This window comes from Oncorhynchus tshawytscha, linkage group LG10, assembly GCF_018296145.1.
Source record: "Oncorhynchus tshawytscha isolate Ot180627B linkage group LG10, Otsh_v2.0, whole genome shotgun sequence".
Classification (NCBI taxonomy): domain Eukaryota; kingdom Metazoa; phylum Chordata; class Actinopteri; order Salmoniformes; family Salmonidae; genus Oncorhynchus; species Oncorhynchus tshawytscha.
The window spans coordinates 29,000,156-29,016,082 of NC_056438.1; the positions used below are offsets into that span (position 1 = coordinate 29,000,156).

Sequence of the window (15,927 nt, forward strand, 5' to 3'; positions counted from 1 at the left end):
TCCGTTCCTGGAAATAAAATGTTATTGTGAACGCAAAAAGGATTGGGTTGTTTACTCAGACCAGGCCCCTCAAACCCTGTTGCTAGAGAGCCTCATGTAGGTTGTCACACCAACCTCAGTTTAATCTGGTTAATCTTACCAACCAACTGATTATTATTAGAATCGGGTGCGCTAGATTAGGGTTGGAGCAAAAACCTAAAAGGAGTGTAGCTCTCCAGGAACAGGGTTCGAGAGCCCTAATTTCGACATTGAGTAGCAGGTATATTTGAGTGCTCGTAGGTAAATAAAGAGACTGACCGAAGGCTTGGATGCACGCTTCCACCAGCTCCTCCACCGTTGCAGCCCCATCTAAAGATATGGGCTCCATCTTTCTCCTCTAGTCCTCTCGTTTTCCCAGTCTTCCCACTTCAGTGACACTCCTGAGCACAAAAAAGAGAAGGAAAAAGGAGTTGCACAGAGACAAAAAAAATTCACCCAAGGAATTCTACTCCTGTACATAAAGATGAGAGCGTGGCCTAGTAAGAAAAAGAAAGCATTGCTGCATGGTTTGAATGGTTGCCAGTAATAGTCTGTTATGTTGCTCGGATCCTGTGATGCAAGATATCCAGGACGTATAAAGGAAATGTTGACAAAAATCTAACAATGGAATTAGAACAATAACATGTCTGGATACTGGTGGGTTGCAGTTGGGTTACATTTCAAAACAGCATACTGCAGCAAACCACCTTCCGCAAGTGATATATAACTAATATGTCAGATCAGGTGACATAACTACAATGGTTAATGTCACTATTCTGATAAGACCAGCATTCGTAGCAAGTGCAGTATATGTGACCCAATACCCAGATATACAGTTGAAGTCGGAAGTTTACATGCACCTCAGCCAAATACATTTAACTCAGTTTTTCATAATTCCTGACATTTAATCCAAGTAAAGATTCCCCATCTTAGGTCTGTTAGGATCACCACTATATTTTAAGAATGTGAAATGTCAGAATAATAGTAGAAAATTATTTATTTCAGCTTTTATTTCTTTCGTCACATTCCCAGTGGGTCAGAAGTTTACATACACTCAATTAGTATTTGGTAGCATTGCATTTAAATTGTTTAACCTGTGTTAAACGTTTTGGGTAGCCTTACACAATCTTCCCACATTAAATTGGGTGAATTTTGGCCCATTCCTCCTGACAGAGCTGGTGTAACTGAGTCAGGTTTGTAGGCCTCCTTGCTCGCACACACTTATTCAGTTCTGCCCACAAATGTTCTATTGGATTGAGGTCAGGGCTTTTTTGATGGCCACTCCAATGCCTGGACTTTGTTGCCCTTAAGCCATTTTGCCACAACTTTGGAAGTATGCTTGGGGTCATTGTACATTCGGAAGACCAATATGCGACCAAGCTTTAACTTCCTGACTGATGTCTTGAGATGTTGCCTCACCCACTGGAATTGTGATACAGTGAATTATAAGTGAAATAATCGGTCTGTAAACAATTGTTGGAAAATGTACTTGTGTCATGCACAAAGTAGATGTCCTAACCGACTGGCCAAAACTATAGTTTGTTAACAAGAAATTTATGGAGTGGTTGAAAAACGAGTTTTAATGACTCCAACCTGTGTATGTAAACTTCCGACTTCAACTGTACATCATGTGTCTTGTATAGTACGTACAAGGAACCTCATTGGAGTTTTTTAGGGACACGACATGATAGAAAATTACTGAGAAACCCATCAGACACAGCTGACACTACAGTCAGTGTCTCAATAACCCCCTTTCGCCCAGAAACCTCAACTTTTCACTTCCTGAAAAAAACTCTGTAGTCATTAATTAAAAACAGCCATGCAACGCAGTTTTTCTTCCACGGGAAATAATACAAGGTATGTCAATAGTCTCACCCTGTGGTTCCACATTAAAAATAGACTGTTATCCTGTTTTTTTTCTTAGTATGCTATTTTAGTGAGGTACTGCTCAGCGGGGTGCCATGGCAACACATCCTCATGCCCACCCTCCCTATACACACACACATGCATGCTGAACACACACTCGTGGCACCACAGTAGTGCTGAGCGATTAGCGTTTTTTAAAGGTCGGTTCCGTTACAGTTCGACTATCAAAAAATTGCCACGTTTTCGATAATAAATCAAATTAATACATTATGATATAAATGGCATTACAATGATTGGAATTTCCATTTTTTTTAACTCTACAAAGCCAAAAATGGTGAACATTCAATTACCAAAACAATTAAAATAGTCCATTGTCTGTCAGGTCCCCAATGGGTAGACATCAATTTTAAAAAATAAATTACTATGAAATAAAATATTTCAGTTGTGTATATAATTACATTATTTTTTTATTTGATTACTTTATTCTTTTTTAAATTCTTTAAAGTCATCGTCTCATCGTGTAACAGTATCTGCTCCCCATAATTTACTGTCTTTGGTCATTCTATTTAGCTAGCCTGCCTAAGTACGTTGCAGAGCTGTCTGACAAAAACATTTCACGAGTTCTTCAAAGTAGATAAGGCATCATTTCACGAACTGCCTCCGTCCCTCCCATCATTGTTTTATGTACATTCCCCTCTCATGCGGTCTGTGTGTATCTAACCTAAATGCCTCGATCACACCGACAGCGAGTTGGATTTTGGTACACCAGAAGTACATCCATTTCCAATGGAGCACTGCGTTTTCCTTGCAGCTTTGCGCTGATGAAACTGGCTCTCATGAGGACCGCCACAGGAAAGGAAGGCCCCGAGTTACCCCTGCTGCAGAGGATAAGTTCATTAGAGTTACCAGCCTCAGAAAGCAGCAATTAAAATGCACCTCAGAATGCAGCCCAAATAAATGCTTCAGAGTTCAAGTAACAGACTTCTCAACATCAACTGTTCAGAGGAGACTGTGTGAGTCAAGACTTCATGGTTGAATTTCTGCAAAGAAACCACTACTAAAGAACACCAATAAGAAAACATTTGCTTGGGCCAAGAAACACGAGCAATGGACATTAGACTTGTGAAAAAAATCGGTCCTTTCGTCTGAAGACTCCAAATTTGAGATTCTCGGTTCCAACCTTTGTGACGTAGAGAAGGTGAACGGATGATCTCTGCATGTGTGGTTCTCACCGTGAAGCATGGAGGAGAAGGTGTGATGGTGCTTTGCTGGTGAGCCTGTTTGTGATTTATTTTGAATATAAGGCACTTAACCAGCATGGCTAAACTAAGCCATGAGGTTGATGGAATTGTCCGTAGATCTCCGAGACTGGAGGCACAGATCTGGGGAAGGGTACCAAAACATTTCTGCAGCATTGACGGTCCCAAAAAAATAGAGTGGCCTCCATCATTCTTAAATGGAAGAAGTTCGGAACCACCAAGACTCTTTCTAGAGCTGGCAGCCCATCCAAACTGAGATATCGGGGGAGAAGGGCCTTGGTCAGGGAGGTGACCAAGAACACGATGGTAACTTAGACAGAGCTCCAGAGTTCCTCTGTGGAGATGGTTGTCCTTCTGGAAGTTTTCCCATCTCTGCAGCGACTGGGAGAGTAGTCAGGATCAAGGGAAAGATGAACGGCGCAACGTACAGAGAGCTCCTTGATGAAAACCTGCTCCAGAGCGCTCAGGACCACAGACTGGGGCGAAGGTTCACCTTCCAACAGGACAATGACCCTAAGCACACAGCCAAGACAACACAGAAGTGGCTTCGGGGCAAGTCTCCGAATGTCCTTGAGTGGCCCAGCCATAGTCCGGATTTGCACCCGATCTAACATCTCTGGAGAGACCTGAAAATAGCTGTGCAGTGACACTCCCCATCCAACCTGACAGAGCTTGAGAGTATCTGCATAGAAGAATGGGAGAAACTCCCCGAATACAGGTGTGCCAAGCTTGTAGCGTCATACCTTAGACTTGAGGCTGTATCATTGCCAAAGGTGCTTCAACAAAGTACTGAGTAAAGGGTCTGAATACTTATGTAAATGTGATCAGTTGTTTTTTTTATATACTTGCAAACATTTCCAAAAACATGTTTTTGCTTTGTCATTATTGGGTATTGTGTGTAGATTGATGAGGGTGGGGAAACTATTTAATTCATTTTAGAATAAGGCTGTAACATAACAATGTGGAAAAAGTCAAGGGGTCTGAATACTTTCCGAATGCACTGTATAGGTTTTTAAATAACATTCTTTGAATGTTAAAGTTATGTTTTTTTTATGTTAAGTTCTGAGAACGGAATACTCCCAGAATATTGTCAAGAACTGATATAAGAGAACCAGATTCTGAGAACATCGCTTAAGTCACACCTTTTTTTTGGAACATTCCCAGAATGTAGTTGTGTGAAATGTTCTGTGGAAGTAATGAAATTTCCACAGAAGAATGTTGTTTAACGTTCTCTGAACAATGAGAACATGACTTTAAATAGAACCATGAGGAAACCTGTTGTTTCAAACATTACGCTGAAGCACTGAAATTCCCACAGAAGAACATTGTTCCTTAATGATCTCTGAACTATTTGAGAACATTCCCAATGTCCAACCAGTTGGAGAACATTCACAGAACATTTACTAAAGTTGAAATGACACGTAACCACGTTAGAACTTTTAGGAAACGCTCGGTTAAAGTAATGAGATACCAAGAAAATAACATTTTTGTCAAGTGCCTTTAAATGTGCTAAGAAATGTTCCAAAGCCAAGCAACTATCCTGCAACCATCCCCAGAAAGATGTGGGAAGGTTGTATGCAAAATAACACTGTTGTCATATTTATGCCACAGTGAATTACAACTTGCGATGTAGATTATGGTTTGTCACCAGTCAGGAGATAAAACATGCCATTAGCAACTAAACGGTCATTGAGAACAGTGGAGAACTCAGAGGTTACAGCATATGCTCCTCCTCCACTTACTATTAGGTGACTGTGAAACTGCCACAAAATTCACATTAGCCCCCAGGTTGGATTGTTTTTAGATGTTGTAAGTATACAAGTATGTGCATTAGGTCTCTACTGCATTAGAGGAGTAGAGATAGAGGAATAGGGTGTGTGTGTGTGTGTGTTAGGACTCTAGGCTGCACCAGCCAGAAGGGTGGTCTTTGGTGGTTGGTTGCGTGGGAATGGAGAGAGAGGCACTGCAGCAAAAGTGTGCGTGTCACAAAAGAAAGAAGCTTTCTTCCCCTGGCTGATTCTGCTGCAGAGCGGTGGGTGGACACGCTCAATTACAGGCTTCACCAGCAGTCTGAAACACACACACACACACACGGGGAAGCGAGAGAGAGACTGAGAAAGAGCGAGAGAGGAATGAGAAAAAGGAGAGATCGATGGGGAGAAAAAGGGAGAACAAAAGAGGAAGAGGACCTCTAAAGCCACTCACCATCAGTCAGTAAGATCAGTATGAAAGAGCCCAGCTGTCATACAGTAAGCCCAGTACCATCTCCATATGAACACAATAAGACCAGACAATATACTCTGCTCAGATAACAAGGTTGGATGGAAACCTGGTTTATGACAAAGTACTGTACATGTCGGATAAAAAAAAAATGTAATGACAGGCCTGATGGAAACAGAAGTTTTTTGATAAACTTTACAAAAATGTTGACTAATCAAAATCCACGAGACAAGGCAGGATCTTTTAGTGTTGGTCAAATTAATTGTGCGAGAAATGTCAGTGCACAGATACAGTACACAACGGGCGCGTCTAATCCTGGATTCAGTTTGACGTGATTGTGTTACTGTAGCTGTGGTCCTCTGAACGAGCTCCTCTGAACGAGCTCCTCTGAACGAGCTCCTCTGAACGAGCTCCTCTGAACTCCTCTGAACGAGCTCCTCTGAACGAGTGAACGAGCTCCTCTGAACGAGCTCCTCTGAACGAGCTCCTCTGAACGAGCTCCTCTGAACGAGCTCCTCTGAACGAGCTCCTCTGAACGAGCTCCTCTGAACGAGCTCCTCTGAACGAGCTCCTCTGAACGACAGTGTCCTGACGAGTGAGCACATTTTCTACGCCAGGCAAAAATCCTGCCTCATTAGCTCATTGCTATGGATGTATCCAAATAAAAATGTCACTACTTTGCTGTTATTCTGGCTGCACTTTTTGGACGTGACTAAGTTCGCCGTAGTTGGCTAGCTAGCAAGCAAGGGGTGAGAACGTTGCCAGTCGGTATGGCAATGGAACATTTAGAACGAACGACTGGGTCGTGTCCATGTACATGGGAATTTAATAACCGTAAAATGTTTTTTTAATGTGCACAGCCTTGTATCTGTAACAAGTCAATTTGATGTAAACATCTCTGGTAGGAAAATGTGAATATTGTTTATATTCGGATTTTTTGAATATTAGAATGAAAATGTCACCGACTGGATAGAAACCTAGCTACTGACAAACATGAATCTGTAACCTGAAGACATCCTCAAGGTTTCACCACGTCATTCAATACAGTCATGTGTTGTTCTCTCAAATCTGTTTTACAGCTAACAAATACTGCATCCGATCAAACTTTCCCTTGTCTGAGTTAAGTAAATCACGTTTCAGTACAGCTGTCCTTGAGTAGTTGAAAATAAACTGTCAAAAAGTGTGCTAAATTGAGGAAGCTAGAAAATACCACAGAAATATGCCAGAGTGGGCTTTATTTACAAATAGTGTAAAAAGAACAGAAGTGGTCTCCAAATGTGTGGTACCACACGTTTCACTTCCCTGTTCTTCCATGTTTGGAGCCTTGTTCTTTTCAACACAGTCTGATCTTGTGAGGAGATCAACGTTCCCGGTTGTCTATTTCGCAGTCACACTGCAAGGGCATCTTAGAACATTGCTACAACATAATTAATTTCTCAACCAACCAATAACCAGGATTTGGATCTACCAAGAGTTTTCCAAACATTGTGACATCTGATACAGTTGAAGTCGGAAGATTACATACACTTAGGTTGGAGTCATTAAAACTAGTATTTCAATCAATCCAATCAATCTAGTTTTGGCAAGTCGGTTAGGACATCTACTTTGTGCATGACACAAGCAACTTTTCCAACAATTGTTTTCAGATTAATTATTTCACAATTCCAATGGGTCAGAAGTTGACATACACTAAGTTGACTGTGCCTTTAAACAGCATGGAAAATTCCAGAAAATTATGTCATGGCTTTAGAAGCTTCTGATAGGCTAATTGACATATGGGAAAATAATTGACATCATGGGAAAATCAAAAGAAATCAGCCAAGACCTCAGAGAAACATTTTTAGACCTCCACAAGTCTGGTTCATCATTGGGAGCAATTTCCAAACGCCTGAAGGTACCACGTTCATCTGTACAAACACTAGTACGCAAGTATAAACACCATGGGACCACGCAGCCGTCATACCGCTCAGGAAGGAGAAGCGTTCTGTCTCCTAGAGTTTAACATACTTTGGTGCAAAAAGTGCAGCCGCTGCTCCAAAACCGCCATAAAAAAAGCCAGATTACGGGTTGCAACTGCGCATGGGGGACAAAGATCGTACTTTTTGGGAAAATGTCCTCTGGTCTGATGAAACAAAAATACAACTGTTTGGCCATAATGACCATCATTATGTTGCAAGCCGAAGAACACCATCCCAACCGTGAAGCACGGGGGTGGCAGCATCATGTTGTGGAGGTGCTTTGCTGCAGGAGGGACTGGTGCAATTCACAAAATAGATGGCATCATGGGGGAGGAACATTATGTGGATATATTGAAGCAACATCTCAAGACATCAGTCAGAAAGTTAAAGCTTGTTCGCAAATGGGTCTTCCAAATGGACAATGAACCCAAGCATACTTCCAAAGTTGTGGCAAAATGGCTTAAGGACAACAATGTCAATGTATTGGAGTGGACATAACAAAGCCCTGACCTCAATCATATGGAACATTTGTAGACAAAAAAAAGCGTGTGCGAGCAAGGAGGCCTAAAAAGCTGACTCAGTTACACCAGCTCAGTCAGGAGGAATGGGCCTAAATTCACCCATTTTTTTGTGGTAAGATTGTGGAAGGCTAGCCAAAACGTTTGACTCAAGTTAAACAATTTAAAGGCAATGCTACCAAATACTAATTGAGTATATGTAAACTTCTGACCCACTGGGAATGTGATGAAAGAAATAAAAGCCTAAATAAATCACTCTACTCCTATTCTGACATGTCACATTCTTAAAATAAAGTGGTGATCCTAACTGACCTAAATTGACCTGAATTGTTACTAGGATTAAATGTCAGGAATTGTGAAAAACTGAGTTTAAATGTATTTGGCTAAGGTGTATGTGAACTTCCGACTTCAACTGTATCTGCACAGCATGAATGCACAGATGACAACTTGGAATGCCACCAAGTTCTCCACCAACCAGCCTCTCCATAGAGAGAAGGACCTGTCCTCTTCTGAATAGCTCTTCACTCTGACCTCACTGTTCCACTGGTCCTTCAACCACACAATATAGAGACGATGGGTCCATCCTCCCTTATCACTGAAATAAACAAACACACACACACAACTCATCAGTGCCACTGTGCCTGCCATTGTTTGCCCTGCCCGTTGGTCTGGCCCCGTGGCACAAAGTGTGCCTGCTGGTTGGTGACAGACTGGTGTCACCGTGACAAATGGGTGACGTCCCACCATTCATTCATCACCCAGGTGACAGTTCCTCCATCATCCCCTTTTGTTCTCTCTCACACCCCATTGTCTATGGATAATCTATGGAGTTTTTATTCTTAACGATCTCCCTTCTCTTTGGCACTCACTCTCTCCTTCTCTTTGGCATCCTGCAGTGCTCTAGCTCTGGGTGGAAGGAGTGTTTCAGGTGACGCTCCCGACCGCAATGGCTTTGGAGTCATCTGCCCGTTGCCTGGTGACAGGGGCAAGGACTATTGACTGGGCGGATTAATCGGGGTGCGATGGGAGGGGAGGGGGGGTCCAACCTGGCTGTCTGGCAGTCTGATACCTCTACTATATTCCCTCAGTAACCACATTTCCATCCACAGCTTTTATGCAAGTGAAGTCATACTGTATTTGTTTTAAACGAGAAACTGATGGAAACAGGACATTTCGGTACAATTTTATAAATGGCGACAGAATTTGTTCGTTCGACATGGTGGGATCGTTTTGTGTTGTTAAAATACATTTTGCGAGAATTGACAGTGGAAACACCGCGCAAACATTGATATCACAACCACCATATTGAAGTAAACTTGGAGTCGTGATATGGTGTGTGGTCCTCCCATTAGGACTCGGGATCCATGCAGTTTATTAGGCTACAGATTAAATCATTTACAAATTAGGTGACAGTACACGGTGAAGAGCTTGAGGCTCTTTTCCAATACATATTGATATGTACATATTATGTACATATGATACATATTTATTCTGGTGACATGATCGATCCTTGACAGCCGTTTGACAACCCATAATAATCTCATCATGCAGACTAGCCTACCTGCACAGTATTTGCGAGCTGTTGGCTAGAGCGCACGTGCACGTTTGCTATTTAACGCAACAGTATGTGACAAAACTCTTGAGCTGAAAATGGGATGGAAACACATTGAACTTTCGATTTTTATTTGGTATATGAAAACTTTTTTAAAAATATTTTAAAAAGTGTGCACTACATCATCACGCAATGATTTTTATCCCCAACAAGTCAATTTGGTGGAAACACACCACTGGTGGGAAAATGCACATATTTTCTTTATGCGGAATTTACAATATTCACATGAAAATCTGGTCGACAATTGGATGGAAACCTAGCTACTGACGAACTAAGAGCTGCTGTTGTGGAGCAGTTACACAAACCCTCACTTATCTGCACTAAGCCCTAGCCCACCTCGGATTCATGTCCGTGTCTCCAGGCAACAATAACCCGTGGAGAGCAAAAACAATACATAAATGGGAGGCTGAAATTATGTTGTCAAAACAATACATCACACAGTGGTCTCAAGGACATTTTTACGCTCTGCTAACGTTACAGCAATGAGGCACTAACACCGGGAGAATTAGCTGCAGTGTTTTACTGGTTTTTCCCATTACTGTCTGGTGATGGAGACGCATACTAACAGGGGGAGGGTGACAACATGGCGTTTGGTATCGAGTGGTGAATGATGCCGATTGTTTACTGTAGTGGCTGCTGATGATTGCTGCTAGCTGCAGGCCTGATTTGATGAATATATATATATATATGTTTTAAAATATAAATTGTTTTTTTTATGCCTTTAACATCAATTGTCTAAAAAAAACTTCAACTCAGATTTTTTCATATTCACGTAGGTTGTAGCTTAGAACCTATTTTACATCATGTGAGGCTTTTGTGTTGTACCTGGCATCATTTTGAATACATGGTGGGTGTCATTTCAAGCAAAGAAAGAATTCATAGAATGGACATTTACATTTTCACTTTAATTACTACCACAAAGATGTCCGCCGGTCCACCCACCATCAAATGTGAATTTAAATGGTAATTTCAAGGAGCAGGACACTAATCTGGGTACGACAGTCGACGAGCCGTCAAACAGGAAAAGCATCAATACAGGACGAAGATCGAATCCTTCTATGCCGACTCGGACGCTCGACGGATGTGACAGGGCTTGCAAACCATCACGGATTACAAAGGGAAACCCAGCCACAAGCTGCCCAGCGATGCAAGCCTATCAGACGAGCTAAATACATTCTATGCTCACTTCGAGGAAAGCAACACTGAAAATGCATGAAAGCACCAGCTGTTTCAGACGACTGTGTGATCTCGCTCTCCGTAGCCAATGTAAGACAGGTTAACATGCACAAGGCCGTGGGGCCAGACGGAATGCCAGGATGCATAATCAGCACATTTTCAACTTATCCCTGACCCGGTTTGTAATACCAACTTGTTTCAGGCAGACCACCATAGTCCCCATGCCGAGAATGCCAAGATATCCTGCCTAAAGGACTATTGCCTCATAGCACTCACACCTACAGTCATGGCTCACATCAACACAATCATCCCAGACACCCTGGACCCATTCACATATCGCCCCAACAGATCCACAGATGATGAAATCTCCATTGCACTGCACACTGCCCACACCCACCTGGACAAAAGGAAAACGTATGTAAGAATGCTGTTCATTGACTGCAGCTCAGCATTCAACACCATAGGCGGTGAGGGTAGGCAACCACACATCTGCCACCCTGACCATCAACACAGGGGCCCCTCAGGGGTGTGTGCTTTGCCCCGTTCTGTACTCCCCATTAATCTACGACTGTGGCCGCGCACGACTCCAACAACACCATCAAGTTTGCTGATGACACGACGGTGCTAGGACTGAGCACCAAATAAGGATGAGGAAGGCCATATGCAGGAGGTCAGAGACCTGGCAGTGTGGTGCCAGGACAACAGTGTGGTGTCTCAACGTCAGCAAGACAAAAGGAGCTGATCGAGGACTACAGGAAACGACGGGGCAAGCAAAAGGCTACCCGGACTACCTGCATTGACCCTTTTTTGCACGACTCCATGCACACACTGTACTCTACCCACACACACACACTTACACCTCAACACACACACTAACGCCACACACACGCTGCGGCTACTGTCTATTATCTAACCTGTTGCCGAGTCTCTTTACCCCTACCTATATGTACATAGCTACTTCAAGAACCTTGTACCACTGCACATCAACTCAGTACTGGTACTCCTTGTATATAGCCATGTTATTTTTACTCGCAATTGTTATTCATTATTCACTGTGCATTTATTCCGTGTCACAAATTGAATTTATTACAATTTGAGCTTTATATTGAATTCTGCATTGTTGGAAAAAGGACCCGTAAGTAAGCATTTCACTGTTAATCTACACCGGTTGTTTACGAAGCATGTGACAAATAAAATGTGATGTCTATTCTATTATCTACATTTCTATGACTTTGAGGTTTCCTATGGAGAATTGACAGTATGATTAAAAAAACAGATTCACGTCAACATTCTCTGGTGTGGACCTCCAACAAGCTTTGTGGTACCATATGAAAGTTTAAATTTTTTACATTTTCACTAAGAAATTTCAATGTTGATTTTCCCTTAAGAAAAATGTAATCAAGCCCCTACAATTATTTTTATTAATTACAGTCTATGTAATTCACATTTCCTGTTGCTGCAGGAAAATTTTCCTTCTGTAGCAAAGTGGCTCAAATTAAGATCCTACATCTGTACATATTGCCATTGATTGGTCGAGAATAGATTCTCCCCAGCCTGATTAATGTCGTTAGTGGTCAATATCCATGGGCCTCGGCTGTAAAGGAACCCTAGTAAGGAAGCATTCCTTCAGACTAATGAGTATTCTATATGCACCAGACCCCATACACCCCCCCTCCTAGCTTGTAGTAGAACTTGGCCTTAACCGCAGATCTAGGACCAGATAACCCTTTCCCCAATCTGACTAGGTCTAAAAAAATAAATTTAAAAAAGACACACACACACACACACACAGTCCAAACTGTAGTGTTGAGTAATTAAGCGGCATTAAGCCACCTCCAATGTTGGTTTAGAACATTTGGAAGTATGTCCAACCGGCCTCACAACCACAGACCACGTGGAACCATGCCATTCCAGGACCTCGCCATCCGGCTTCTTCACCTGTGGGATCATCTGAGACCTGCTACACAGACAGCTGATGAAACTGAGGAGTATTTCTGTCTGTAAAAGCCCTTTTATGGGAAAAAATAACTCATTTTGACATGGCCTCAAACTGCACCATTTTGTTTCTTTCTGTAGCCCACACACTTAATGAGTTTGATAAAGCATTTGACATTTCCATTACATTAACGACGGAGGATTGGTTGATTTACAGTTCAAGTATACTTTTTTAAAGATGATTGACGAGAAAAAGTATCATCCAACCCATGTCTTGAAATATGCAGACAGACCAATTAAAAATGTATTTAACTTTTGTACCTTATAACATTCCCAGAAGGCATGGATTATTGGGTCATTATTTTTTTTACACTTCAGACATAACTCTGCCGTTGTGCTGTAGAATTTGTGAATTATGTTTCTTGTATAACAAATTCGATACATTAATTTATACTGGATTAAGCACACATTTCCATTAAGTGTAATCTCATTAGTTATGTTCCAACATTCTTCCATCTTCTGCCAATATCAGTTCTTATTAAGTCCTGCTTCCAATAGTTAATCTTTTTTTGTAAGAGGTTGTCAGTTGGACGGGCTCTCTGCAAGGTTTTCTATAGCTTACCTATTATATGAATATCCTTTTCTGACTCAAATAGGATTCCCGCAATGACCATAATCCATTGCGGCAGTTTTTTCCATCTCAAGACAGCGACGGATCAGGGAGGAAGAGGCGAAGCGAGAGGTTTCACTCTGCAAAATCTGTCCAAAATAAACCCAATGCTTTTCAAATGGGCTTATTTTGGACCTAAGCTTATTGCCTGCCTTCCTGCCTTTGTGAAAACGACTCCAATTGTTAGGGTCAGAGACATGAGCATCTCATCGTTATATGTAGATCTCTGGATGGATAAACTTTTATGCCCTCTACGTTAGGTTAGATCAGGCCCCTACCGTCCAGTCTGGAGTGTGAAGAAGTCCATTCTGACTACTACATTATCGTCACACAGAACCACAATCCACCGACCAGGCTATGAGGAGTCTCCTGGTGGTCTCCCTAAGGCAGAATGAAAACTACATCGACCATGAGCCTTTGCATGAGCCCACTTTCACCATGAATGGGTGGCATTCAGCAATATGGTGCACTTCAAATACTTGGGGGTGCAGACGGGAATTTATCTTGCTCTGAGTAACCTTTGCGTTTAAGAGGAATAAAAGGAATAAAATTAAAATAAAAACCAAAAAACTTGGTTTATAGTAAACACAGAAGTACGCTCAGTAGACCGCTTAATTTGATCGTAAACTTGGGTAAATGGAAGCAAGAAAATTGCGAAAGAGCAAGAGTTAGGAGAAGGCAGTTTCTAGCTGTCCAGTCATACACCACTTGAGAAGCCGCCACTTGACTCCTCAGGAGAAGAAATGGAGGAATTGAGTCAGAAACTCCAGTCAATAGACCTGCACCCAAAATACAAACATTCATAAAAATAAATAAATATATATTGTTTAGTAGCTACTATCTTTGTGCGAAGGTCAACATAATCAGTGACTGCAAAGAAACAAAAAGGGCCAACGTCTGGAGAAAATGTGCAAAAACATTTTTTTTATATTTTTTTATAGTTTGACCTCAATCATGCATACGAGAATATATTTATTTATTTAAATATTTATTTTTATGATTTTTTTTTAATTTGACCTCTTTTTCTCCCCAAATTCGTGGTATCCAATTGTTTAGTAGCTACTATCTTGTCTCATCGCTACAACTCCCGTACGGGCTCGGGAGAGACGAAGGTTGAAAGTCATGCGTCCTCCGATACACAACCCAACCAAGCCGCACTGCTTCTTAACACAGCGCCATCCAACCCGGAAGCCAACCGCACCAATGTGTCGGAGGAAACACCGTGTACCTGGCAACCTTGGTTAGCGTGCACTGCGCCCGGTCCGCCACAGGAGTCACTGGTGCGCGATGAGACGGATTTCCCTACCGACCAAACCCTCCCTAACCCGGACAGCGTTAGGCAAATTGAGCGTCGCCCCACGGACCTCCCAGGCGCGGCCGCTTACGACAGAGCCTGGGCGCGAACCAAGAGTCTCTGGTGGCAGTACAGCGCCCTTAACCACTGCGCCACCCGGGAGGCCCATACGAGAATAATTTGATCCGCTGGTAGGCTTGCAAGGTAGCCCCTTCCCCCACAACAAATTGAGTGTTCTAGTTTTGGATTGTGGTGTTATGGTTTACAAGTCAAGACTTCTGTTACTACATTTATGAAGCACCTTTTCATAGAGGGTAGAGTTGAGATTGCATAGGATCCTTTCTATTGTGTATATATGGACTTTAAGTTTGTCAATCAATGCCAGGGGGATACGAAACCTGTTGAAAATGAACTTTGTTAGGACTGCAACACAGATTTTCTATTCGTTCAAGAGACACATTCATGCAAAGAGGACTATAGTTTTGGGAAAAATCAGTGGGAGTAGTGACATTTTCTTGGCCCACGGGACAAAATCATTCAGCTGGGGTTGTAATTTTAGCACCCAATTTCAAAGATACATTTTTGTTTACTCAAATGGACATTGGCTAGTAGCGGTCATCAACCACATAGACAGATTATTTGTGTTGTGTAATGTATATGGATACTATTCCAGTCCTCCAAATGACTTCTTCTAAAGGAAATTCTTAAATCTGAGAAAATATCCATCCAGTGGGTGGGGATTTGAATACAGTTTATTATAAGGAGACTGATGATTGCCCCATAGGCCTAACATTGGTGCGAACAAATTGGTGAATTTCTGCCAAAGCCTCGACTTAATTCACTTATGGAGCATTAACCCTGGAAAGAAACAGTACACAATCAAGAATTGGCTTGTGGGTGATAACTTCTAGCCTTGAGCCAAACACTGTAGAGGTAAAATACTGCCTGCAGTCCTGACGGATCACAAAATTACATGGCTGACTAAGAATGTGCAGTAATGATGATAAGAAATACTCTGGTGGTTATAGGTAATGGAATGACTCATTTATTGCATGATGATTTAAAAAATGTGATTAAGAATCAAATCTCTTTACTGGAATTGAGCTACCTCTAAATGCAGAATATGGGAAATATTTGGAACTGCTTAAATAATATATACATTTTAAAAATCAGCCTGTATTACATATGGGAAGTGGCTTGCTTTAAGGAGATGTGACGTCGCTGAGGTCTCTAAGAAAATTGTTGATATCAGAGATTGAGCATCTTGATCTTAATGAGAAAGCTAAATTTAATGATTTACAGAATCAACTATATTCATTTTATAAGGAAAAGGCTAGAGGAGCCTTCATAAAAGGTCCAGAAAACAATGGCTTAAAAAAAGATGAAGAACAGTAGATACTT

General features: G+C 41.8%; 1 protein-coding gene across 11 annotated transcripts in view; it reads right to left on the reverse strand.

Annotated features, from left to right (window-relative positions):
- Nucleotides 1–15,927, reverse strand: part of LOC112260063 (RAS guanyl-releasing protein 2) — an 82,210-nt gene that overhangs the window by 41,185 nt on the left and 25,098 nt on the right. For 10 of the 11 annotated variants that reach the window (XR_002954980.2, XR_002954978.2, XR_002954979.2 and 7 more), the window contains one exon: nucleotides 298–419. Coding sequence is in view for 8 of the 11 variants with exons in the window: in XM_024434868.2 (XP_024290636.1) it covers nucleotides 298–367 (70 nt within the window). In the remaining 3 variants the exon portion in view is untranslated. Of the gene's footprint in view, nucleotides 1–297; nucleotides 420–8,314; nucleotides 8,435–15,927 lie in introns of all 11 variants that reach the window. The other variant, XM_042328459.1, reaches the window with a different exon arrangement.